This window comes from Oryx dammah, unplaced genomic scaffold (genome assembly GCF_014754425.2).
Source record: "Oryx dammah isolate SB20612 unplaced genomic scaffold, SCBI_Odam_1.1 HiC_scaffold_3, whole genome shotgun sequence".
Lineage (NCBI taxonomy): Eukaryota > Metazoa > Chordata > Mammalia > Artiodactyla > Bovidae > Oryx > Oryx dammah.
In genome coordinates this window covers 56,871,500-56,897,239 of record NW_024070187.1, presented here as the reverse complement: position 1 = coordinate 56,897,239, position 25,740 = coordinate 56,871,500, and the positions used below count along the sequence as shown (strand labels likewise).

General features: G+C 45.3%; 1 protein-coding gene across 6 annotated transcripts in view; it reads right to left on the bottom strand.

Moving 5' to 3' along the window:
- Window positions 1-25,740, bottom strand: part of TBC1D1 (TBC1 domain family member 1) — a 230,926-nt gene that overhangs the window by 27,974 nt on the left and 177,212 nt on the right. For all 6 annotated transcript variants that reach the window (XM_040238003.1, XM_040238005.1, XM_040238007.1 and 3 more), the window contains 3 exons: window positions 22,998-23,183; window positions 15,868-16,029; window positions 9,733-9,891 (listed from right to left, as the gene is read on the bottom strand). In XM_040238003.1, the coding sequence (XP_040093937.1) occupies window positions 9,733-9,891; window positions 15,868-16,029; window positions 22,998-23,183 (507 nt within the window). The remainder of the gene's footprint in view (window positions 1-9,732; window positions 9,892-15,867; window positions 16,030-22,997; window positions 23,184-25,740) is intronic.

The following is a 25,740-nucleotide window of genomic DNA, read 5'->3' as shown; positions in this document are numbered from 1 at the left end:
TTTACTATCAGCCATTCTCTACCACGGGTCTCTTGAACTGGCAAAGGCACACCCCTCTCGCAGGGTATGGTTGAGAAGCCTATGATTCATCTAATGGAGACTATTTTCAGGACCTACCAACCAGTGTAGGATGACACAGCCTGGCTTCTCCTCACCCTCTTCAGTATGGAAAAGAGACCCTGGACCCTCACAGAGGCACGTAAGTGACTCCAAGAAACGCACCAGAGGGCCAACTGGAACCTGAGAGTTGGGCCCGAGGAGCCACTCCTGACACAAGACCAGAGTGGGACTTCAATACTGACCAAGGTAAGCAACCCTTGGAACGGTATAAGATGGCCATTATACAAGGCCTCAAGAAGGGGGCTTGCAAGCCTACTAACATGGCCAAGACTAACGTCGTGATCCAAAACGCAGACGAGACTCCCACAGAATTTTATGAGAGGCTGTGTGAGCCGTTTGACAATACACCCCCTTTGACCCAGAGACCCCTGAAAACCAAAGAAATGCCACCCTTGTGACCCAGTCGTATCCAGGTATTAGAAGGAAACTCCGAAAGATAGAGGGGTTCTTGGATCTTACCAGCATCCAAATGACAGAAACTGCTGACGAAGTTTTTGTCAATCGGGATCAGGAAACTATATAAAGAGGCTGAGAAAAAAACAAAAGGAGAGTGATAGAGGCTCCTGTCAAAAGACAGCTCTCCTGGCAGCTGTGCTGGGCCGCCCAGACCTCAATAAGCAGCCAGCTGCTACCAAGGAAAGGTGAATGGACACTGCGCCAGTCATCGGCAGGGGGGAACCCTGGAACCCCTAACAATGCTGTTTCCTGAAGTATGGGCTCAAAGTACCCACCCTGGACTAGTGAAAAACCACCATTCCATAATAAGAGTTAAAGGTGAGGGCCCAGCCCATAAAGAAAAAACAATATTCTATACCACTGGCTGCCAAGGAGGGAATCAAGTTCCTCATCGATAGGCTGAAGGTAGCAAGCATACTGGTGGAACATCGATCACCACGGAACACCCCTATCCTCCCGGTGAAGATGGACGGGTGAAAAGATTATCAGCCAGTTCAGGACTTGAGGTTAGGAAATGAGGCGACGGTGACCTTATACTCAAATGTCCCTAACGTCTATACTCTGCTAAGCCTAATGCCTCCTAAATGCCCAGTATTTTACCTGTTTGGACTTGAAAGGTGCTTTCTTTTGTACAAGAGTGGCTCCAATTAGCCAAAGAATTTTTGCTTTCTAATGGGAAGACCCCAGGACAGGTCAGAAGAGCCAGTCGACTTGGACTCAGCTGCCACAAGGATTTAAAATTCCCCTACGATATTTGAGGAAACCCTGGCAACACCTCCTTCCCATTGGATGCTAAGTTTCAGATCCTACAATTGTGGATGACCTACTCCTGATGGCAGAGACTCGTTCTCGATGCTGGGAGTAAGATTCCCTTGGGCCTGCTGGACCAGGCTGGATATCAAGTATCGTGGAAGAAGGCCCAGATCTGCCAGACTGAAGCAAAGTACCTGGGATTTGTTACAAAGCAAAGGAGGTGTGCCTTGGGCTTAGAAGGAAAACAGGTGAGCAATCAGACAAGCCAGCCTACTACCAAAATGCAAGTGAGAGAAATTTTGGGAGCCATAGGGTTTTGCCAGATCTGGATACCTGGCTGTTCACAAATAGCTAATCAAGAACTTTATTGTGAAAGCCCCCCAATAAAGGTGCAACCACCCAGCAACTTATCTGCCGGTGAGCCAAGGCCCTCCCAATGACTGTGAGGAGGTGCTAGAGGAAGTCTTTTCTAGCTGACCAGACCTCAGATATGTCCTCTTAAGTCAACCAGCTGAGACTGACAACACAGATGGGACCATCTACCTGGGACAGGGACACAGGAAAACTGGAGATGTGGTGACCACAAGGGATATAGCAGTGAAGGCAGGATGACTCCCCACACACTGGTCGGCTCAGCGAACAGAGCCCTGGGCGCTTATAGGAGCCCTAAAACTGGATAAAAGAAAGAAGGTAAATATACATACTCACTCACGGTATGCCTTCACTACCTTACGTGTACACAGGGCCATAAATAATGAAAGGGGGCTATTGACTGCAACTGGCAAGGAGATAAAAAACAAAGAGGAAACTCTGCTTCTGTCGGCAGCAGTGTGGGAATCCGCTGCAGGGGCAGTAATACCCTGTAGGGGCCACCAAAGGGCGGACACACCTCAGGCAAAAGGGACTCTGGCCGATCGAATGGCAAGCAGCCGCCCAGGACAATACAGCAACCAAGCTTACGGTGACACCTGTGGTGTCTAGCCTACTAACCGCCCAAGCGGCCCCAGTCGATGGCAAAGAAGAAACCACCTGCGCACGAACTGAGCAAGGAATGCTGTGGGAGGACGGATGGTGGAAACTCTCAGACTTTTCAGCCCCTCTAGGTTGGCATTTCAATTGGTTGTGGATTTCCACTATTTTGTCATACCACCTCTAACAGCCTTGTGTGCAGATGTAAGCCTCCGATGCATAACCTATGCCAAAAATAACCCGGCTCCCAAGGAGACCATGCTTCCCGGGATACAGTTAAAGGGGACCCCTCCATTTGAACATCTAGAAGTGGACCTCACTGAGGTAAAGCCATGCCGAGGATACAAATATTTGCTGGTAATGGTATGTACTTTTACGAGATGGGTGGAAGCTTACCCCACCAAGACTGAAGCAAAGGAAGTGGCCCGATGTATGCTGAGAGACATCATTCCTAGATTTGGGTTCCCTCTGAGTATAGGATCAGATAATGGACCAGCATTTGTGGCTGAGTTACTCCAACTAGTTTGCAAAGAAACTACATACAGCATAAAGGTAACAAAGCTCAGGAATGGTTGAGAGAATGAACCGAACTATCAAGGTGACTTTGGCAAAATGGATGCAAGAAACTGGCACCCCCTGGATGCACATGCTGCCATCAGTGTTAATGAGGGTCAGGATGACCCTCTGGTCAAAAGGGTATTCCCTCTATGAGATAATATTCGGGAGGCCTCCCCCAGTTATTTGGGAAGTAAAGGGAAATTTCTCCAAGCCAGGCTTCAGCAATACGTGAACCGTGAACTTCCAGATGTTCAAGCTGGTTTTCGAAAAGGCAGAGGAACCAGAGATCAAATTGCCAACATCTGCTGGATCATGGAAAAAGCAAGAGAGTTCCAGAAAAACATCTATTTCTGCTTTATTGACTATGCCAAAGCCTTTGACTGTATGGATCACAATAAACTGTGGAAAATTCTGAAAGAGATGGGCATACCAGACCACCTGACCTGCCTCTTGAGAAACCTATATGCAGGTCAGGAAGCAACAGTTAGAACTGGACATGGAACAACAGACTGGTTACACATAGGAAAAGGAGTACATCAAGGCTGTATATTGTCACTCTGCTTATTTAACTTATATGCAGAGTACATCATGAGAAATGCTGGGCTGGAGGAAGCACAAGATGGAATCAAGATTGCTAGGAGAAATATGAATAACCTCAGATATGCAGATGACACCACCCTTATGGCAGAAAGTGAAGAGGAACTAAAAAGCCTCTTGATGAATGTGAAAGTGGAGAGTGAAAAAGTTGGCTTAAAGCTCAACATTCAGAAAACAAAGATCATGGCATCTGGTCCCATCACTTCATGGGAAATAGATGGGGAAACAGTGGAAACAGTGTCAGACTTTATTTTGGGGGGCTCCAAAATCACTGCAGATGGTGACTGCAGCCATGAAATTAAAAGACGCTTACTCCTTGGAAGAAAAGTTATGATCAACCTAGACAGTATATTGAAAAGCAGAGACATTACTTTGCCAACAAAGGTCTGTCTAGTCAAGGCTATGTTTTTTCCAGTAGTCATGTATGGATGTGAGAGTTGGACTGTGAAGAAAGCTGAGTGCCAAAGAATTGATGCTTTTGAACTGTGGTGTTGGAGAAGACTCTTGAGAGTCCCTTGGACTGCAAGGAGATCCAACCTGTCCATTCTGAAGGAGATCAGCCCTGGGATTTCTTTGGAAGGAATGATGCTAAAGCTGAAACTCCCAATACTTTGGCTACCTCATGAGAAGAGCTGACTCACTGGAAAGGACTCTGATGCTGGGAGGGATTAGGGGCAGGAGGAGAAGGGGACGACCGAGGATGAGATGGCTGGATGGCATCACGGACTCGATGGACATGAGTCTGAGTGAACTCCGGGAGTTGGTGATGGACAGGGAGGCCTGGCGAGCTGCGATTCATGGGGTCGCAAAGAGTCAGACACGACTGAGGGACTGAGCTGAACTGAACTGAAAGGGAAATCTATTACAAAGAGGAAGGATGGAGATGTCTCGACATCTGGAACAGTTAGGGAAGGTGACCCATGACATCACCCCCTATGTTCAGGAGAGAACTCCACCTTCTCTTGGCACTCATGTACACCCAACTCGCCAGGAGGCTTAGTGTGGGTAAAGGACTGGGAGCAGCAGGTGCTCCCCTGTTCGGCATGACGACGCTGCCAGGACTACAGACTCAGGGTACTGTGATCCTGTCCTGGGCCCACTCGCATGGGAACTTCTGTAATACTTTCAACTGTTGGGTTTGTGGGGCCACACCTTTGTTCGTGATAGAGGGACTTCCTTGGTGGGTGTCTCCCTTGCACAGAGGGGACTTTAGCCACCTCTGGTCGTTCTTGAGGCAACGATGAGAAGCGTTTCTTCCTTTGGTAACTCACGACCTGTCGATTCTTTCCTGGTGTAGCTTGGACTCTAAGCAAATTAATTAAGGCCATGAGGTGACATCTGAGATAAAAGCTATGTCTGATAGTAATCTTCCTTTTTGGTTATCAGTATTTTCTTGGATCAAAGGTGATTGGCGGAAAAATCTTTTTGCGATTATTCTGTTAATCACTGTATTAATTTTAGGCCTTGAATTCTCCAGTGTATAACTCAGTGTGTAACCTCTAGACTGACAGCTTTGCTACAGCTACATTGTCCCTGGAACAATAATGACCCATGACCTTTACCCATCCTTAAAGATAAGATGAGCATCTAGAGGGGGAAATGTTGGGGCCATTGGGAAGAGGGCCAAGAGGAATTAAACCCCTTCCTCACAGAGGGCACGGAGAAGGCAATGGCACCCCACTCCAGTACTCTTGCCTGGAAAATCCCAGGGACGAAGGAGCCTGGTAGGCTGCAGTCCATGGGGTCGCTAAGAGTCAGACACAACTGAGTGACTTCACTTTCAATTTTCACTTTCATGCACTGGAGAAGGAAATGGCAACCCACTCTGTACTTGCCCGGAGAATCCCAGGGACGGGGGAGCCTGGTAGGCTGCCGTCTATGGGGTCGCACAGAGTTGGACACGACTAAAGCGACTTAGCAGCAGCAGCACAGATGGCAAACAGAAAGTGGAAGTAAAGGTCAGGCTGTCTCAGATTAACGATAGCACCTGCACCTGCATGTTGTAAAACTAATTACTAACGTGTAACCAGTCATGTTGTGGCTTAAAACTCAACATTCAGAAATGAAGATCATGGCATCCAGTCCCATCACTTCATGGCAAATAGATGGGGAAACAATGGAAACATTGACAGACTTTATTTGGGGGGCTCCAAAATCACTGTAGATGGTGACTGCAGCCATAAAATTAAAAGACCCTTGCTCCTTGGGAGAAAAGCCATGACCCACCTAGATACCGTATTAAAAAGCAGAGACATTACTTTGCCAACAAAGGTCCATCTAGTCAAGGCTATGGTTTTTTCAGTAGTCATGTATGGATGTGAGAGTTGGACCATAAAGAAAGCTGAGAGCCAAAGAACTGATGCTTTTGAACTGTGGTGTTGGAGAAGACTCGAGAGTCCCTTGGACTGCAAGGAGATCCAACCAGTCCATTCTAAAGGAAATCAGTCCTGAATATTCACTGGAAGGCCTGATGCTGAAGCTGAAGCTCCAATACTCTGGCCACCTGATACGAAGAGGTGATTCATTTGAAAAGACCCTGATGCTGGGAAAGACTGAAGGTGGGAAGAGACGGGGGACAACAGAGGATGAAATGGGTGGATGGCATCACCAACTCGATGGATGTGAGTATGAGCAAGCTCCTAGAGTTGGTGATGGACAGGCAAGCCTGGCGTGCTGCAGTCCATGGGGTTGCAAAGAGTCGGACACGACTGAGCCACTGAACTGAACCAGTCAAGTAGCTGCTGCTGCTGCTGCTGCTAAGTCGCTTCAGTCGTGTCTGACTCTGTGCGACCCCATAGATGGCAGTCCACCAGGCTCCCCCATCCCTGGGATTCTCCAGGCAAGAACACTGGAGTGGGGTGCCATTGCCTTCAAGTAGCAGGGGGTATAAAACCAAGTCCTCCGAAATCACTGGGTCCTTGTTGGGAACCGATTCCCCTTGGACCCACTGGTGTAATAAACTGTACTCCACTAGTCTGAGTGTCCTCAAGAGGAATGTTTTGCAACTCCGGATTCTATAACAACCTCATGGACTATAGCATACCAGGCTTCCCTGTCCTTCACTATCTCCTAGAGTTTGCTCAAATTCAAGTCCATTGAGTTGATGATGCCACCCAACCATCTCAATTTCTGTCACCATTCAATACAAAGTCTATTATTATCACTCTTTAGAGGAAAAAAAATGTTGCAAAGACTGATTAGATTAACAGCTAATTTCAGAAAATAAAGCAGAACGCTAAGAAAACAAAAATCCTTGCAAACCCAAAATACTTCCAACCAACAAGCATTCTGTTCTCTTGGCCAGGATATAGATGTTACTTTCAAAGAAAAACTGAAACACGATTTGTTTTTGCTCTGCTGCTCCACACACCTTTCTTGGGCCTTGAAGGAGCCACAGTGCAGTCAAAATAAGAAGCATAGACAAAACAACTGACTTGGCAAATACCACATTGTGAGATGTGAGTGGGGAGCCATGGGCAGTCTGGAGGAACCTCTAGGCGTGGCCTCCCTGAACCCAGCAGAGCCGGCTAGGCGGCAGGGCACCTGGGCCTCCACTGGGTCTGGGCCAACGCTTTGCTTCTCCAGGTCTAAGGGAAGAGGGGAGGCTGGCCCTGGAGGAAGCCTGGAGAGACGCACAAATGCTACCGTTACTGGGGAAATGCACTATTGGAAACAGCTTCTCTGGGGCCTTGGTGGGTACTGAGGGGCATCCAAACTGGGGGCTGTAACGGGAAAGAAGTGAGGTGGAGAGAGGAGGCCACGCTGTCATCGAGAGGGGGAGTGGGGGCGGGTGCTGCTAGTCTTTGGGTGCAAAGGGTGAGGGTGGGAGATGGGCAGGGAGGGAGAAGAGAGACCGTGAGAGTGCAGCCTGGCCCTGCCTGGAGAAAAGGCGTAGATTCTGGCTCGCTTGTGCAGACCCCCTGCCAACTAGAGGAAAGGCAGCCACGGGGCCTTGGAAGGGAGGTGTCAAGGGGGACTGTGAAAACACACACCCCGGGGAAGAGCCCCGCCCTCATGCTGGTTCAGCCCTCTCTCCCCTCTGCAGAAAATTAACTGCGTAGCATCCGCAGAACAAGGAGAAGGGTATTCACTGAAAGGAACTGAGGGAAAAGAACATCCAAGAATCAGGACGGCTCCTCCTCCCTTCCAGAGTGGTGTGGGGGGGTGGGGGGAAGAGGGGGCAGAGTGGAGACACAGAGATGGCTGTTTGTACTCCCTCCTCCCTTTCAACCTCCTACCCCAAATTTATTTTTTTCTTCATTTCACATGATAGGAATATGATGTCATGTTTTCTGTTACTCATCACATTAGCAAACCAGTTACTGCCAATTTACAGGAATGCTTCCTTGGGGTCAGTGGGCCAAATGGGCTCCTGCCCCAGGCCTTGCATGCTCACTGTCCCCAAGTTACAATCACGGCCTGGCAGCATCACCCTCCGCCCAGCTAGCGTGGGGCTCCTAGGAGCATGTGGGACTCCTGGGCAGAGGGCCTGAGGGATGGAGGGGCCCACTGCAGCCCAGAGCCAGAGCGGGTTTAGGTCCTGGCAGGAAGCTGTGTGACCTTGCTCAACACTTGACCTCTCTGTGCCTTGGAGACCGTCCTCATTTCTTAGAGAGGGTTCAGGGCCAATTTCCCAAGGCTGCGGTGAGGGTCACGGGAGATTGGGAGGCCAGCACCACGCCTCAGTCAACATCAAGAGACTTAACTGAGCTCTGCTATGTGATATGCTCTGTCCCAGGAGCTGGCGTACAATGGCCCCAGGCCAGCCCACAGCGGGAGGCCTGCAGCTCACTGGGGAGAAAGGCAATAATGCAAGATATGGCATGCTTGGGGCTGGTACGCGGGGATGACCCAGAGAGATGTTGTGGGGAGGGGGGTGGGAGGGGGGTTCATGTTTGGGAACGCATGTACACCCGTGGTGGATTCATGTCAATGTATGCCAAAACCAATACAGAATTGTAAAGTAAAAAAAATAAATTATATATTAAAAAAAAAAAGGCACTGCCACCTAGCTGAGCGCAGTGCGGGCTAGGAGCAGAGGCCTGCAGCCCCAGCGCTCAGCAGCGCACCAGCTCTGCTATGTGGGGCAGGTCACCAAACCTCTCCGCATTTCAGCATCCTCAACTCCAAACAAGGGCAGGAGGAAGGACATGTCCCTGATCGCACTGTGAGGACTGAAGGAAGCAGTTTAAGTAACTTCCCCCAACATTTGGTCCAAGGGAAAGTTAAGTATTAACTTTAATAATAATGGTAACTGTAATAATACTACATAAGTCTGCTGAGCAGAGTGTAGAGGGTAGGACAAAGGCTTAGCAGAGGCACCTGACCCAGCCTGAAGGTGGGAGAAGAGGCTACCTCGGGGACAGAGTCTCAGAGATGACATTCAGACTTAGGCCTGAACGGGAACACTTATGAAGCCGACCCTGATGAACTGCAGTGAGGTTGGATAGAGAAGCCTCGGTACTACCCAGCCCGGTTCATGTCAACCGGAGGGAAAGGTCCTGCCTCCCTTGGCCGCTGTGCTAAGGAACCTCAGTGAGTTGGGCCTCGATGGGGGCCCTGACCCGGCCTGGGGAGCCCCAGGGCAACAGCACGCAGGACCATGTGCTCTAGAAGCAGCTGGGCCTGGAGCCCGAGGAGTTCCCCAGGAGCCCTGCTGCCTGCAGGGACGGAGGCCCCAGGGGGAAGCAGAGGCAGGAAGGATGCGCTGCCCAGCCGTCTCCTGGAAATACTTATAGTATAGTCAGGGATTTGGTAAATACAGGACCACACTTCCTGTGGCCACATCCTACCCTCTGAATGTTTATCTCAGACTTGACTGGATGACCCTGTAAAGTGGGGGTCTCACAAACTGCTTTCTAGATCTTTTTTTTCTAAATTTTTCTAATAAATCCTATTTGTAAACCACAGAGACTAGGGTAGCTCCTGTAACTAAACGCAGCCTTGGCTCTGACACTTGCGTTTCCAGGCTGTGTGTACGGTTGACAATAACCCCTCCTATCAACCTCCAAGTCACTGAACTGAACCCTGGGGGAAACCAGGGCCTGCATGGTGGCTGCCTGCCTCGCCTTAGCGCGAACAAGCCAGCAGGCACAGGGGGAGGTTTTTATACCTGAGAAGACATTTGTGATGACTTCAGGGCTTTTTTATTTGAAAATCTTAGCAGTAAATTGTGATCGCTAAACCTAAAGGCAGACCACTCAATAACCCAGATGGTCTCTTCAGATTTTCTGAGTGAGTACGGCTTCCATCTCCATGTCACGTTGACTGCAGGCTTACCAAGGTCGATGAGAATGGCATGCTGCTGGGAGGTGAGCTGCTTTAAGAGTTCTTTGTAGGGCGTGTCCTTGGGCTGCTGTTTGCAGGGAAACGGGTGCTTCAGGTGGTACTGCTCCGCCAAGAATTTCCAGATTTCACCCCGGTGGTGTCGTGGCACACCTTCAAGAGGAGGGGTGGGAGAAAGACAGACTTCATGTACAGAATACAACTAAGTGATGAAATGAGTTGTGTCTCGTTCTACTGATTCAGCTTCTTGTTCCATTATGAATCAACGGCACAGAAAGGAAATAAAGCAACCAAAATTCTGTCCTTTTTGGTCCCTTCCTTCCTCCACACCCCTTGCCATTCTTCCCTTACCTCCCCGACACCCTCCTACCTTTCAAGTATATATGTACTATGTTTGGACTCTGTTTGGACTGTGCCAAACTCTGCAATAAACTGATGAAAGACATGAGAATCCTTCAGTTCAGTTCAGTCACTCAGTCGTGTCCGGCTCTTTGTGACCCCATGAATCACAGCACGCCAGGCCTCCCTGTCCATCACCAGCTCCCGGAGTTCACTCAAACTCACATCCATCGAGTCAGTGATGCCATCGAGCCATCTCATCCTCTGTCGTCCCCTTTTCCTCCTGCCCCCAATCCCTCCCAGCATCAGAGTTTTTCCAATGAGTCAACTCTTCGCATGAGGTGGCCAAAGTACTGGAGTTTCAGCTTTAGCATCATTCCTTCCAAAGAAATCCCAGGGCTGATCTGTACCAACTAACACTGTCCTCAGGAAGTAACTGCAAGCATGTGAAACGACACTGCAAAATGTGATCTCAGAGAAGGGACAGAAGCAAACAAGCGAGTTTGGAAGAAGGAGATGAAGGTTTCCTGGATTCCTTCACTGGTGCCAAGACTCAAGAGCAAAAGAAGAGAGAAGTCAAGTCAGAGGAAGGGAACTGCTAGTGTTTGCCTGGGCCTCCGAGGACACCGTGAGGGAGGAGCAGACAGGTGGCAGTCAGGCCAGACAGGGCTTCACTAGAGGTCAAACTGAGGGCAAGGGACCTGCACTTTATGTGGCAGCTGAAAGGAGTCACCAAATGTTCTGAAGCTGGGGAAGGAGTAGCTGAATCAAAGCTGAGATTCTGGAATACTGACTGGACATCCTTCTGGAAGGGTGGGCTGGAGGAAGTGGTCAGATGCTAGACAGGGGAACAGTCGGCATGAATGTGCCCTGGTAGGCATTCAATGTGGACCTGAAAGCAGGAAAAATTACCTGGGAGCCTCTTCTTAATGTTTTAGATGTGACTGAGCTGAATACTCTGAGTGCTGCTAAAATGCCGTCTAAGAGAAGTTCTCTTAAAGTCAATGAGGGCTCATCAGAAAAAGTGACTGTTCTGAATCAAATTCTTGTGTTCATGACTCCACTGTTTCAAGGCCCAGATGTGGAAATGGGAAGACCAAGAAAATAGCAGGATAAGACACCAAACCCTGCTCATTCCTGAGAGGAGAGCTCTTCAGAGAAAGGGAGCTTCTGACTTAGGGATTAATTTTTCTTCCAGAAAAAGCATGTGAGGACCGTGTAGCCTTCCCTGCCCTTCAGGGACCTACCCAGGAAGGCTACTCGCCAGTCTACCCAGCCATCTCTCAGAGCAGGTGCTACTCCAGGAAAGAGCAGCAGTTAACCCTCCCCAGGAGGTGACCAGGTGCTGTCACTGGTCCACACACTTCACGTCACCCCCACAACCTGCTGTGGGGAACGCGATGATACTCCACATGGTGAGGAGGAGGAAACAGAGGCCCCCTGCTGAGCAGAGATGCCCCAGTGGGGTGGTGGCAGCCCAGCAACAGTGACTGCCATTTTCTCTTGAAGTTCTCTCTGCTGGACAAGCTGCTACTCACAAGGATAATGGGGAGAATATTTTATGTTCCTACCTGGCAATTAATAATAAAATCATCATTTGTGGATCTGAACCAGAGAGTCAATTTCATTTATAACAGACCCACAGGAACTCTAGAAAGCGCTGCTCAGCCATCTCCTGGAAATACTTATAGGACAGGCAGTGATTTGGTTTTACACACAGTGGCAGAGAAACATGACCACACTTATTGTGACTACATCCTACCCTCTGAATGTTTATCTCAAGAGTTAACTGGATGACCCTGTGAAGCAGGCTGAATGGTGACCTCCAAAAAGGTATGTCCACATCTCCATCACCAGAAGCTATGAGTGTCACCTTTCTCGGGAAAACGGTCTCTGCAGATATAATTAAGTTAGGCAAAGACCTTGAAATAAGATCGTCCTGGGTGATCATTATCCAGGTGGTTCCTATATCCAATATCTTTAGAAGACAAGAGGAGGAGGTGCCATGTCCATGGAGGCCGAGACAAAGTGTTGTGGCCACAAGCAAGCAATGCTGATGGCCATCAGGAGCCTGAAGAGGCTGAGTGCAGCCTGCCCACACCCGACTTCAGACATCTGGCTTCCAGCACTGAGAGAAGACTTTCTGTTGTTTTAGCCACCAATTTTGTTGCCATGTGTTATGGCAGCAACAAAAAACTAATGTATTCTGTTATCTGCCTTTTTATATTATTCTGTTTCTTTTCTCCCTACTATTCCTGCTCAGATGTTTCTCAAGGGGAGAGGTGAGTATAGACACATATAAACCTCGTATTTCAGACCATAGGCTGAAAAAGTGTCAGCATGTTAAATGATTAATAGTGGGGCTTTCAACAAAATATTCTGTCAAACTGGGAAATATCCCAAGTTATGAGAGGACCAATTTCCCCTTATTACTAAATCATTCCCATTATCTTATCAAACTTTTATTTGGGGGAGGAGACAAGTATTGGCTGTCACTGACAGTGCCACGTACTCTGGAGTTTAAGGGAAAGCTTACATTGTATGATTTAGAAACAAAGGGTCATGCAAACTGGTGCCAATGTTTTTGGTAAGAATGATCTTCAATACCCTGCCCCATGCTCGGTTTTGCCTCCACTCCTGACCCGAGAGAGAACCCTGGCAATGGACCAGGGCCTGCAGGCAGGAGGCCACCCTCCTTCCATATGTAAATACTTTTAAATTTTTACTGCCTTTACTGCTTATTATTTATATGGGGGAGGGGGACAATCTTCTGAAAATAAAGAGAGAGAAGGAAGAAAGTGAAAAACCACTCCTTACTAGAGGTAACACACAATTTACCACCCAAAGCAGGAAGCTTTTGACAGTGAAGGGGAGGAAGGCTATCAATTATTGTACTTGGACAGGTGGAAAAGCAAGAGCATGCTGGGCAACCCGGATATATGGCTGTCCTCCCTGCAACTCGGGCATCTGCGAACACGCCACACACAGTGACGGAGACACAGAGCGGCACCTGAGGCCCCGCTCTCCTTTCTCAACAACTTACCGCAGACATCTTCTACATCAGTTAGTACAAATCTACTGTGCTATTTTCAAGGAATATGATCGGGGTGTGGCCATGTGGTTGGGTTTTTCAGTCATTAAATGACGCCACAGTCAACACTCTTCCCACTGCCATATATTTTTACTGATTAATTTCTAGAATGGGTTTCTACACGTGGCAGTGCTGGGGCAAAGGTAAGAAGAGACTGCACCTATCTCACACTGCCAGCTGCTCAGGAAGCCTCTTTGCCTCTCTGCAATGCCTCTCCTAGAAAAGTGTGGTCCAGGTTCTAAAACTCTACCTTGCCACCTTTGGAGAAATCATTTAAAGCCAAAGTAAACTTTGAATTATTTAAAATTCCCTATAATTCTTCTTCCTCGTACCAAGTTGACACCCTAAAATCCCACCATCCTGATCCAACTTTAACTTGGGACATTGATAAATCTCTCTACTTCTGCCACTTAGGGGTCTTTAGATCATCAAGAAGAAAGGCCTTGTTACCTGTACAGGGCATGTTTTTATTTCAAGGGTTTGTAAGTGACTTGGCCTCTTCTTCAAAGATTCAAGGTGAAGTTTTGATTTGATTTCTTTTAATAATAACTCTGAGTTAGGAGATGGACTGTGGCCATCTGTTTGGAGGTGTTAGATCTTATTTGTTGAAACCAGCTGAATAACTGATAAATAACAATTTCCTTTTACAATTAATAAAAGGAATAGTAATAATCCCTTTACAATTAGTGATACAAAGTTCCTGGCACAGAAAGTGATGTGGCAGCTCACCTGAGTATGAACTGTCCAATCCCCTATCGTCAGCTTCATCATGTAGATTCCGGACACTGTGCTGAGCTCAGTCGTGTCCGACTCTTTGCAACCCCATGGACTGTAGCACACCAGGTTCCTCTGTCCATGGAATTTTCCAGGCAAGAATACTGGAGTGGGTTGCCATGCCCTTCTCCAGGGGCTCTTCCTGACCAAGTACCTAGAGTACTTCTATTTGGTTCCTCTTGTAAATGCATGATGTAAACCACTATATGTCCAGGTACCAGGCTCCTAAGAAGCTCAAACATTTGGACTGCTGTCACAGAACCATGCAATTTACCTATACAAAAGTAGAGCCACCTGAAGACTACCATTTAGTCAACAGTGACAAGGGAAAGACAGGACTCATTCTTTTCTCTGCTTTCTTTTTTCAAAATGGCAATCTGGGGACAGTTGGTGCAATGGTAAGCCTCTAGCAACCATTAATGCACAAAGAATATAAGACCTGGAAGAAAGCTGTGAGATCCTCTGTGGGGTCCACACCTCTCATTCTGGAAGCCAGAGGCCAGAAAGATGAGGACAACTGCCACAGGCTACTGTGGCCAATACAGGACCTGAGTCCTCAGCACCCACAACAGCACGGCCGAGGCCTAGTTCAACCTTGGGCACCATCAATGGTGGACAGAACTCTAGCAGCCTGGGATGCAACCTACTCTGTGGTCCTGGGCCCATAACTCAACATCTCTAGGTCCAAGTCTCCTTAACCATATAAATGGGAAAGTCATAACTAGTGGTAACTCATATATATTATTACTAACACTTAAGCTGTCAAAACTCAGATAGAGGTTAGATAATACCTCATAGAGAGACCATAGTAGGAAAGCTGCTTTGCTCCATTTACTCGCAGAGACAAATAATGCATGCGCAACTTGGTTTACTGAATTGCTGACGCAGCCAGAAGATAAGATTTACCACCTTTATTCTAACCACCTGGTTATTCACGCCCAGACTGCCAAGACTTCAGGAGCACTAGAACTAGATTAGACTCAGGAAACTTCCCATCTTGCCAGCAGATATTAACACACATTTAAAAATAAATAGTTTTGTGTTACTGGAACACTAACAATCACTGAAGAAGAATCAATAAGCTCTAAAATGGAAGTCAAAGTACCTCCAGTTTTTCTTTTGAAATGTTCCAATGAAGGACCAATTTTTTCATTTTAAATGTTCCAATCCTTAAAGACTGATACTTTGATAAAATACAGTGAATTAGCAATAGAAAAAAAATAAGACTGACAAAATATACAAGACCACTTTTTTCCACTAGGATCACTGTCAAATCATGGGGGAAGTTTCTAGATGCTGAGTCTCAAATTCCGCACTTACCTTGGATAAGCAACTGTCCAGACCAACATGCAGTCAGCAGATCACACTGAAAACACAGGCTGCCCACACTCCACAGCCTTTCAGCAGAGCACACACCTGCAGCGGCTCCTCACAACAGCCACTGTTGTCACACACACCTCACACACGTGTAAAGTGAGGCTCAGAGAGGTTAAGCCACTGCCTAAGATCACTCTGCAAAGTAACTGGTAGAAGCGCAATCCCAACCCGAGTCTACCTGTCTGAAGTCTGGGCTGGACACTGAGACCTGCGGAGAGCACCCAGACAGAAGGTACACAACTTGTTGTCGGTTTACTATTTAACTCTGCATATCATCACATCATTATACAGCTTGTAGACAACTATGCCCTTAGGTGTACCTTTTTCTTCTTCCTGTTTTCTTAATCAACAGAAATCGTAATGAAGAGAAATTGTAATTTAAAGAGAAATTGTGATGAAGACATCTGGAAACAGATCAGGTAAAGACATGACAAATAGGAGAGAGATGGCCACTGAAAATGAACCTAAAAAAATTTTTTTATTCCATACTTCTCCCCAGTCATCAACAAGGGGTGAGGCCAACTGGACTGATTCCCAGTTAGGCTTACCTTGGCCAACAGCCGAGTGCATTTTTTCCATGTCAAACTTAATTTTTGATCTTCCTGGAGTGCTAAGTATCTTTTCCCACACTGTAGTCACTTCTTTAAGACAAGGAGTGATTTCTTCATAATCAAGCTTTAGGCGCTTGTTCAGCAAATCATTCTCAGAGGCTAGAACAGACAATTTAAGTGCACATTAGTGAGTTATAGTTATGTGTCTCCTGTCTCACAGCAAGGCTGCCTGCTTATCACCAGCACTGAGACGCTTGCAGCCAGCTTAACAGGTCCAAGGTGAAGACCGGTTCCCACCCCACCCCAGCTTCCTTATCACAGAAAAAGCTATATACCCAGGAGGCATCCCTCTTATTCCTTCATCCCCGATGGATTTTGTTGCCTCTACTGCTAAAATATACTACACCTATCCAATCCTATCCATCTCCATAGCTACCCTACTAATTGTAAACATGTCAAAGGCAAGAACTGTGTGTTAGAATTCCTAGTGCCTGGCAGGATTAGATTTCAACAAAACTTTACCTAAACTGGACTTCCGTGGTGGCTCAGATGGTAAAGTGTCTGCCTACAATGCAGGAGACCTGGGTTTGATCCCTGGCTCGGGAAGATCCCCTGGAGAAGGAAATGGCAATCCACTCCAGTATTCTTGCCTGGAGAATCCCATGGACGGAGGAGTGTGGTAGGTTACAGTCCATGGGGTCGCAAAGAGTCGGACACGACTGAGCGACTTCACTTTCACTTTCACCTAAACTAGGAGAGGCTCTAGTTCCTTCTTACTTGGAGCCAAACCTTTAAGTATTGATAACGTCTACCCTTCCTCATGTTTCTGCTGCCTGGGGCTGGACAGAATAAATCTACCTTTTTCACATGGCATCTTCTCAAATATATGAAGATAGTTACTACTTCCTACCTTTTTCAGCTTACAGGTCCATTAGGAAGAACTCTACCTGAATCACCAAACTGGAGGTGGGGGGATCAATTGAAGAAAAGAAACGTAACTGAGCACTCTAAGAAGGACTAAAGCTGACAGCCTTACTCCCACCAAACCACCCATTCCTGTTCAGACCACAGGGGCGATGCTGTCAGTGCCCCCCATCCCACAGCACATCCCCCATCTGGACTGGGAGTTTATTGGGAAAGCAGGTAGGAGACATAGCTAAGCAGGGGCCAGTATACAGGCTTCTGCAGAGCTGCTAAACTTGTCTTATGACAATAATAAATGAAAACTGTATGTCCTCAGTACTTTATATTTAGCAACATTTAATGTTAACAACACTCTAGGTAGGGTTTTTTTATGTTTCTTCAATAATATTTAAAACAACATTTTTATTTATTGACAGATAATTGCTTTACAATTTTATGTTAGTTTCTGCCATACATCAACATGAATCTGAGGCAGGGTTTTTTTTTGAATGAGAAGACTGGGCTCAACACCCAAGGCCCAAGCAGAAGGCATAGTGGGCCTAAGCCCCCCGCCTTTCTCTACTGTTCTCTACCACACTGCAGAACTTGCTATGATGAATGACACATTGTTTTCTAGGGATGTATCAATTTGGAGCCTTAAATATTTTATAGAATCCAGTGGAGCTGTTTGGACCTAGAGTTTTCTTTCTGTGAAAGATTTTTAATACAAAGTTTATCTCTTTAACAGATATAAGGCCATTAAGACTTTTTTTTTCTTATTTCAGTTTTGATAAATTGCATCTTTTAATAAGTTTGTCCATTTCATCTCGGCTGTTCAGTTTATTGGCAAAGAGTTCTTCTTAGTCCCAGAGACACTGATAAGTCAGTGTGCACCTTGAATAAGTCTGCTCTCCCCTGACCCCATAAACACACACTCCCTAGCCCCAAATCTTAATTCTGGAGAAGACTGAGGTTGAGCAGGTTCATTACTTTGTCCAGGGCAGCAGAGTAGGCTGGGCACAGGATTTTTGCGCCCTGAATTATTTTTTAAATAGGAATTACCGCTATTTCCTTGAGTCGCTCCTGTAAAGATTAAGTGAGATGAAATACACTTAGTTGTTCAGTCTCTCAGTTGTGTCTGACTCTTTCCGACCCTATGGACTGCAGCATGCCAGGCTTCCCTGGTCTTCGCCAACATTCAGAAAACTAAGATCATGGCATCTGGTCCCATCACTTCATGGCAAATAGATGGGGAAACAATGGAAACAGTGAGAGACTTTATTTTGGGGGGCTCCAAAGTCAATGCAGATGGTGACTGCAGCCATGAAATTAAAAGATACTTGCTCCTTGGAAGAACAGTTATGACCATTTTAGACAGCATATTAAAAAGCAGAGACATTACTTTGCCAACAAAGGTCCATCTAGTCAAAGCTACGGTTTTCCCAATAGTCATGTATGGATGTGAGAGTTGGACTATAAAGAAAGCTGAGTGCTGAAGAATTGATGCTTTTGAATTGTGGTGTTGGAGAAGACTCTTGAGAGTCCCTTGGACAGCAAGGAGATCCAACCAGTCCGTCCTAAAGGAAATCAGTCCTGACTATTCATTGGAAGGACTGATGCTGAAGCTGAAACTCCAGTACTTTGGCCACCTGATGTGAAGAACTGACTCATCTGAAAAGACCCGGATGCTGGGAAAGATTGAAGGTGGGAGAAGAAGGGGATGACAGAGGATGAGACGGTTGGACGGCATCACCAACTCAATGGACATGAGTTTGAGTAAGCTCGGGGAGTTGATGATGGACAGGGAAGCCTGGCGTGCTGCAGTCCATGGGGTCACAAAGAGTCGAACGTGACTGAGCAATTGAACTGAACTGAACTTCACAGACAAGATGCTGCTCAGAGTGCTGCCATCTCTTGAAAGCTTAGGAAGGGAAGGAAGGCTAAGGGGCTGGGAGGCTGAGTAATTAAATGACACCCAAACTTGTAGAAACTTTAGAAAAACTACAGTATCTAACTTTTTTATAATAAACATGTGGTATTTGTTTAACCAGGAAAAAAATCTTTAAAAAATATCTTCAATTATAATTCAATTAAAACTCAAACTTCACTGTGCTACCATTATGCAGATAACCACGATGATTTGCAGAGTCAGACATCCTGGAGTGTGAAGTCAACTGGGTGTCAGGAAGCATTACTATGAACAAAGCTAAAGGTAGTGGAGGTGATGGAATTCCAGCTGAGTTACTTCAAATCCTAAAGGATGGTGCTGTTAAAGTGCTGCACTCCTTATGCCAGCAAATTTGGAACACTCAGCAGTGGCCACAGGACTGGAAAAGGTCAGTTTTCTTCCCAATCCCAAAGAAAGGCAATGCCAAAGAATGTTCAAACTACTGTACAATTGCACTCATTTCACATGCTAGCAAGACGATGTTCAAAATCCTTCAAGCTAGGCTTCAACAGTACGTGAAGTGAAAACTTCCAGATGTACAAGCTGGATTTAGAAAAGGAAGAGGAATCAGAGATCAAATTGCCAACATACACTGGATCATACAGAAAGCAAGGGAATTCCAAAAAACATCTACTTCTGCCTCACTGACTATGCTAAAACCTTTGACTGTGTGGATCACACAGTGGAAAGGACAAAAGAAAAAACTGTGGAATATTCTTAATGAGATGGGAATACTAGACCACATTACCTGCCTCCTAAGAAACCTGTAAGCAGAACAAGAAACAACAGTTAGCACTGGACATGGAACAACAGACTGGCTCCAAATTGGGAAAGGAGTACATCAAGGCTGTATACTGTCACCCTGCCAATTTAACTTCCATGCAGAGTACATCATGAGAAATGCTGGGCTGGATGAAGTACAAGCTGGAATCAAGATTGCAGGGAGAAATATCAGTAACTTCAGATATGCAGATGATACCACTTCAATGGTAGAAAGAGAAGAACTAAAGAATGTCTTGATAAAGGTGAAAGAGGAGAATGAAAAAGTTGGCTTAAAACTCAACATTCAAAAAACTAAGAACATGGCATCCAGTCCTATCACTTCATGGCAAACAGATGGGGAAAATGTGGAGTTAGATTTCATTTTCTTGGGCTCCAAAATCAATGCAGACAGTGACTGCAGCCACAAAATTAAAAGACGCTTGCCCCTTGGAGGAATAGCTGTAACAAACTTAAGACAGTATATTAAAAAGCAAAGACATCACTTGGCTGACAAAGGTCCATACAGTCAAAGCTATGGTTTTTCCAGCAGTCATGTATGGATGTAAGAGCTGAACCATAAAGAAGGCTGAGCACTTGAAGGATTGATGTTTTCAAACTGGGGTGTTGGAGAAGACTCTTGAGAGTCCCTTGGACTGCAAGGAGATCCAACCAGTCAATCCTAATGGAAAGCAACCCTGAATAATCACTGGAAGGACTGACACTGAAGCTGAAGCTCCAATCCTTTGGCCACCTGATGTGAAGAGCTGACTCACAGGAAAAGACCCTGATGCTGGGAAGGACTGAGGGCAGGAGGAGAAGGGGACGACAGAGGATGGGATGGTTGGATCACATCACCGACTCAAAGGACATGAGTTTGAGCAAACTCAGGGAGATAGTGAAGAACAGGGAAGCCTGGCGTGCTGCAGCTCATGGGCTCACAAAGTGTCAGACAGGACTTAGCAACTGAACAACTATCTGCAACATTAAGTATATGACTCATTCCAAAAGCAATACAGTGCTGACCAAAACCCACGGTTGTGGTGACTTGCCCTACTGTCCAGCATCAGGCTGCTCCATCATGCATAACTGGGGGAAATGGCCTTGTAAAGGGTGCTGCAGAGGACTGTGGGCCCATGAGACAGGCCTTGCATTTCAGTCCCAACACCACTGAAAATCAGCTGTTTAACTTTGAGGAAAGCACAAGTCAGCCTCCAATGGTCAACGAGTAAGTGAAGTAGGTTCAGACAACAGGGTTTGATTCTTTCTTGGATTTAATGCTCCAAGAATAGTAATAAATGTTTGATCCATGCATTCCAAAGCCAAGAAAAAGCCTTAACCATGGGAAAAAACTCCTTGTATATGTTCCTCTAATTTCTTTCCCAAAGAGCATGCAATTCAGCCTGAACCCTTAATCAACTGCAAGAGTATCTCTCAGCTGCAAAAAAAAAAAAAGAATACAATGATTCTCTCTAGTGAACTTCTGGCTGCTTTTTGTCAAATCTTGCTTTTGCATTTAATAATAAGGTTCTGTACCCCTCATGTAACCCCAAGAAAACCTACTAAATGTTTTTAGATGATTCATGATCAGGCTCTTACTGGTGATTATTTTCCTCAGCAATATAGGTACACAATGACACAATGCTTCCTAAATGACATTTAAAAAGTTTATTATGCTTTCACCACAAAAGTACGTTGGACTTTATAGAGCTAAGGAAAGAAATAGACTCAAACAGTAACAGTATGAGACCACACAGGACAGAACTCTGCTGGATGAAATAAGGAAGCAGCAAATGAGGATGCTGGCAAGGGCTACTGAACTCAATGCAACATCCGGCAAGGTATTCCAGGTACCTTAGGGAACACTTTCCCATCCATTCTAGCTGGCCTGGTCATTACTTGCACAGCTTCACAAAAGCTTTGCCTCTGTGGCAATCTGATCCTGTATCATCAAGTAAAATCACAATTCCTCCCCGCATTCCCAGGAAGCCAGCCAGTATCCTTTACATTTTACAACTGTGTTCTGAGTTCCTGCGGCTGCCATCTGCAAGAAGACTGGATAGGATAAGCATCACGGGTTATGGGTTACATGATGAATATAATTGCCTTTCAGTTTTTTAACAGAAGGCCCAACCAGCATCCAATGACTCTAAGTGCTCTGCTCCAAAGCTGTCATTTAGTTCATGGAACTCTCAGCAATGCCATCACTGTCAAACCTCTTTTAGACATCTGCTTTTAGAATTACTTTCATGAACAGGCAACAAAATGATAGAAAAACAGACTTGGGAGAAAACTTCGCATTTACTGCTATAAAATCCCCTCACCATGGCATCTCTTTCCACAGTAGCCTCATGGGATGAGCTGTCTTTCTCAGCTTCAGTACTGGGTACTGGAGAGGCCATGACACTCATGAATAGTCCATTCCAACTGGTCAACTATTCTTATCAAAAGGTCTCATTACCTTGTATTTGACTCCTTTTTTTTAAACTTAGTCATCCGATTTGCTGTCTTAACTTTTGAGGTCTATAAAAACGTCACAAGAAAAGATGAAGATCTGCAGTCAAGAGGCAAGTTCAACGAAACAGGAAGTAATTCCAAAACTGCTCTGGACAGGGTCAGCATGTACAAGCCTCCCTTTTAAACAGTATGTTCAGATTTCTCAACCAAAATCCTCCTTATTTTACATTCAGGCAACTCTCTGTACTCCAAGACTCATGTTCTTTCTGTTATACTACCAGGGTACATAAAACATAGCTTCTCAGCTACTTTGAAACTACTACTTATTGATTCAAATGACTATTGGAATCAGGAAGTGAACAAAATCTAAACTTCAGACTTCATGTCTCAATTTGGCACTAACATAACCCTGGAGCTGCTGTGAGCCTCGGTTTTCTCTTCAGGCTACTACTAGCTGGCCTCCTGGAGTTACTGAGTAGGTTTTCCTGGGGTGACATGAGGGGTGCAGAACCTTATTATTAAATGCAATAGTAATAAGTAACTTCTGGAGTTGTCACCAGGATTAAACGAGTCAGTCTATATAAAACCTGAGTATCAATACAGGTAGAACTCAGCTAACCTGAAGTCTAGTTCTGTGCTTTTCAGGTTACCTGCAACTCACTAAAAAAGTAGAGTGAGGTTATGAACTTTAATGATTTATGTCGGATCTGTTCATACCTAATACCCAGGCAAAGACTACAGCAGAGGACGAAGCAGGGACAAAGAGAGAGAAGAAAACAAAAGACACTTTTCAGAGAGTTAAAGCTGACATTTGAAGGATGTCTCTCAGAAGATTCAACTTAATAAAATGGGTGAAATTATCATTAAATCTCCCGAAAGTAAAAGGCATTAACTTTACTTTTAAAAAGTAAAACAAGCATTTAATACGTATATTTATGTATGTTGGAGTACCTTGCTTTTTTTTTTTTAATAACACATCTCTGTCTAATGTGTCTTACTTTAGAGTCAGGACCAATTAAACCACCATCAGGCCAGTTAGTGTCAAAAAAAGAAAACCAACCTTGCAGTTTTTGATTTTCCTTCTCCATCCTGAGCAGCAGTATCTGTTGCAGAATGGCCTTTTGCCACAGCTCTCGAAGTTCACGAGATGTCCTTTTCTTTTCCTCTGGGACAGGGCCAAAGGGTCCATCTTCACAAACTGGTTCTAGTGGAGATCGTGGGGGAAGGTCTCCCAACTCTGAGTAATCTGAGGAGGCAAAAGGACATTTCAGGTTGGTCAGTTTTCTTTTTTCCTTTTCTTCCTTTTTATTTTTTTAAAGTGAAGAATAGTTGCTATACAGTATTATATGTTGGCTTCCCAGGTGGTACAGGGGTAAAGAATGTGCCTGCCAATGCAAGAGACGCAGCTTCAATCCCTGGGTCGAGGAGATCCCCTGGGATCACAGCATGGCAACCCACTCCAGTATTCTTGCCTGGGAAATCCCAAGGACAGAGGAGTTTGGCAGGCTACAGTCCACGGGACTGCAGAGTCGGACACAACTGAGCAATTGAGCACACATCCATTATATGTTACAGGTGTATAATATAGTGATTCACAATTTTTAAAGGTTATACTCCATTTATAGTTCATACAGAGTACTGGCTATATTTCCTGTGTTGTACAATATATTCTTGTAGTTTATTTTATACATAATAGTTTGCATCCCTTATCCTCTTCCCCTTCATCCCACCTCCCCCTGAACCACTAAGTTTGTTCTCTGTGAGTCTCCTTTTTTTATTATATTTATCAGTTTATTGTATTTTTGGATTATACATATAAAGGAAATCATACGGTTTTCATCTTTCTCTGATTTATTTCACTTAGCATAATACCCTCCAAGTCCATCTCTTGTTGTAGCAAATGACAAAAATTCATCCTTTTTATGACTGAGAAGTATTCCCCTGTATAAATGTACCACATCCAGAATGGCCATTTTTCAATAAAAAAATATATTTATACATAGTCCCTAATCAGAAAACTCTGCTCATTCAGATATTAACAATGATATTACTAAATTTAAAATTCAAGTTTTACTATGAATTGAAAAACTACACCTGAGCCACAAACATCTAACAAGTTATATTGCTACATTAAATAGTAAGAAGTCACAGCAGCTGGGGAAATCTTCAAAGACACCTGCTTTGTAAGGTATAATATTTTATCTTTTTCTGAATTAATGACTATATGATTGATAACCACAGGAAACTTTCCTATAGTGTTCACTCTGATCCAAATTGTTCTGCAGGTTTTATGTATATAATTCATTTACCTCTCAACCACCCTAAGACGCAGGTATGCTAACTGTTCAGTTCTAAAGAGAAACAAACGCAAGCACAGGCGGTTACGAGCCTTGCCCAGGGCCACACAGCTAGGAAGCAGTTAAGAGCCAGGGTTGGAACCCAAGCAGTCTGGCTTTCACGTACATTCCTGACCACTGTATTATAAGGCTAGGTGCTTTAAAAGAAGGTTAAAACTTTTAATCTTTAATTGCCAATAGTAACAGTGACCATTAATAGTTCCTATACCAAGCACTGGGCACCATGCCAGGTGTTTCATATGGACAGACTTCTTTCATCCTGATGCCAACTCCAGAAGGCAAGTATCAGCCTGAAGAGAAAGCTATGGCTCAGAGAAGCCAGGTAATTTGTCCAGGGTGAAACAGTAAGTTCATGCTTTCTATAGATACCCCTACAATTACAAACGCCTACAAGGGGCTTCCCTGGTGGCTCAATTGGTAAAGAATTTGCCTACAATGAAGAAGACCCAGGCTCGACCCCTGGGTTGGGAAGATCCTCTGGAAACAGGAAGGGTAACCCACTCCAGTATTCTTGCCTGGAAAATCTCATGGGCAGAGGAGCCTGGAGGGCTACAGTTCATGGGGTCGCAAAGAGTCAGACATGACTGAGCGATTACCACTTTCACAATTCCAATGTCTCTTATGACATCAATTTTCAAATTTCTATTTCTTAGCTGAAATCTCTTTATAGTTCAAGAATCTGTACCTTTCCCAACTGCAGACATGATGTTGCTGGTGCAGTGTTACTGTAACCAATACCTTATAGACACACAGAGAATATCCCGACGGCTCACCATGAAAGTAGTGATGAAGAGCTGCGTTAAGTTCCCCTACAAGTGGACCTCATCTGACTCAGTGCATTCTTAACACATGCAGTGAAAAGCCTGTGCAGGCAACCTGAGCCTCACAACCATCCACCAGACAACACACTCTCTTCCATTCAATGGCTCTAACACTATTCCATGTTATGTCTAATTTATAGAATGATCATCACCATTGCCTTTTATCTAAAGCTGGATTTGTTTTCCTGCTGTGAAATCATGCATAAGCCACAAAATGTTTAATTTCCTAATGTAAGTTGTCCACCTTAACTCCTCTTAAAAATGTTGGATTGAAAAAATAATAATAAGCCATTAAAAGTACTTATCACATTTTAATTTACACTTATTTCATTGTGAGCCTATTAAACAAATGAACTAAATTTGTACTTTTTTGGAGGTAAGAAATAATAAACCATTTATGAATAATTTATGAATGCTGCTGCTGCTGCTGCTAAGTCGCTTCAGTCGTGTCCGACTCTGTGCGACCCCATAGATGGCAGCCCACCAGGCTCCTCCATCCCTGGGATTCTCCAGGCAAGAACACTGGAGTGGGTTGCCATGTCCTTCTCCAGTGCATGAAAGTGAAAAGTGAAAGTGAAGTCGCTCAGTCGTGTCCGACTCTTAGCGACCCCATGGACTGCAGCCT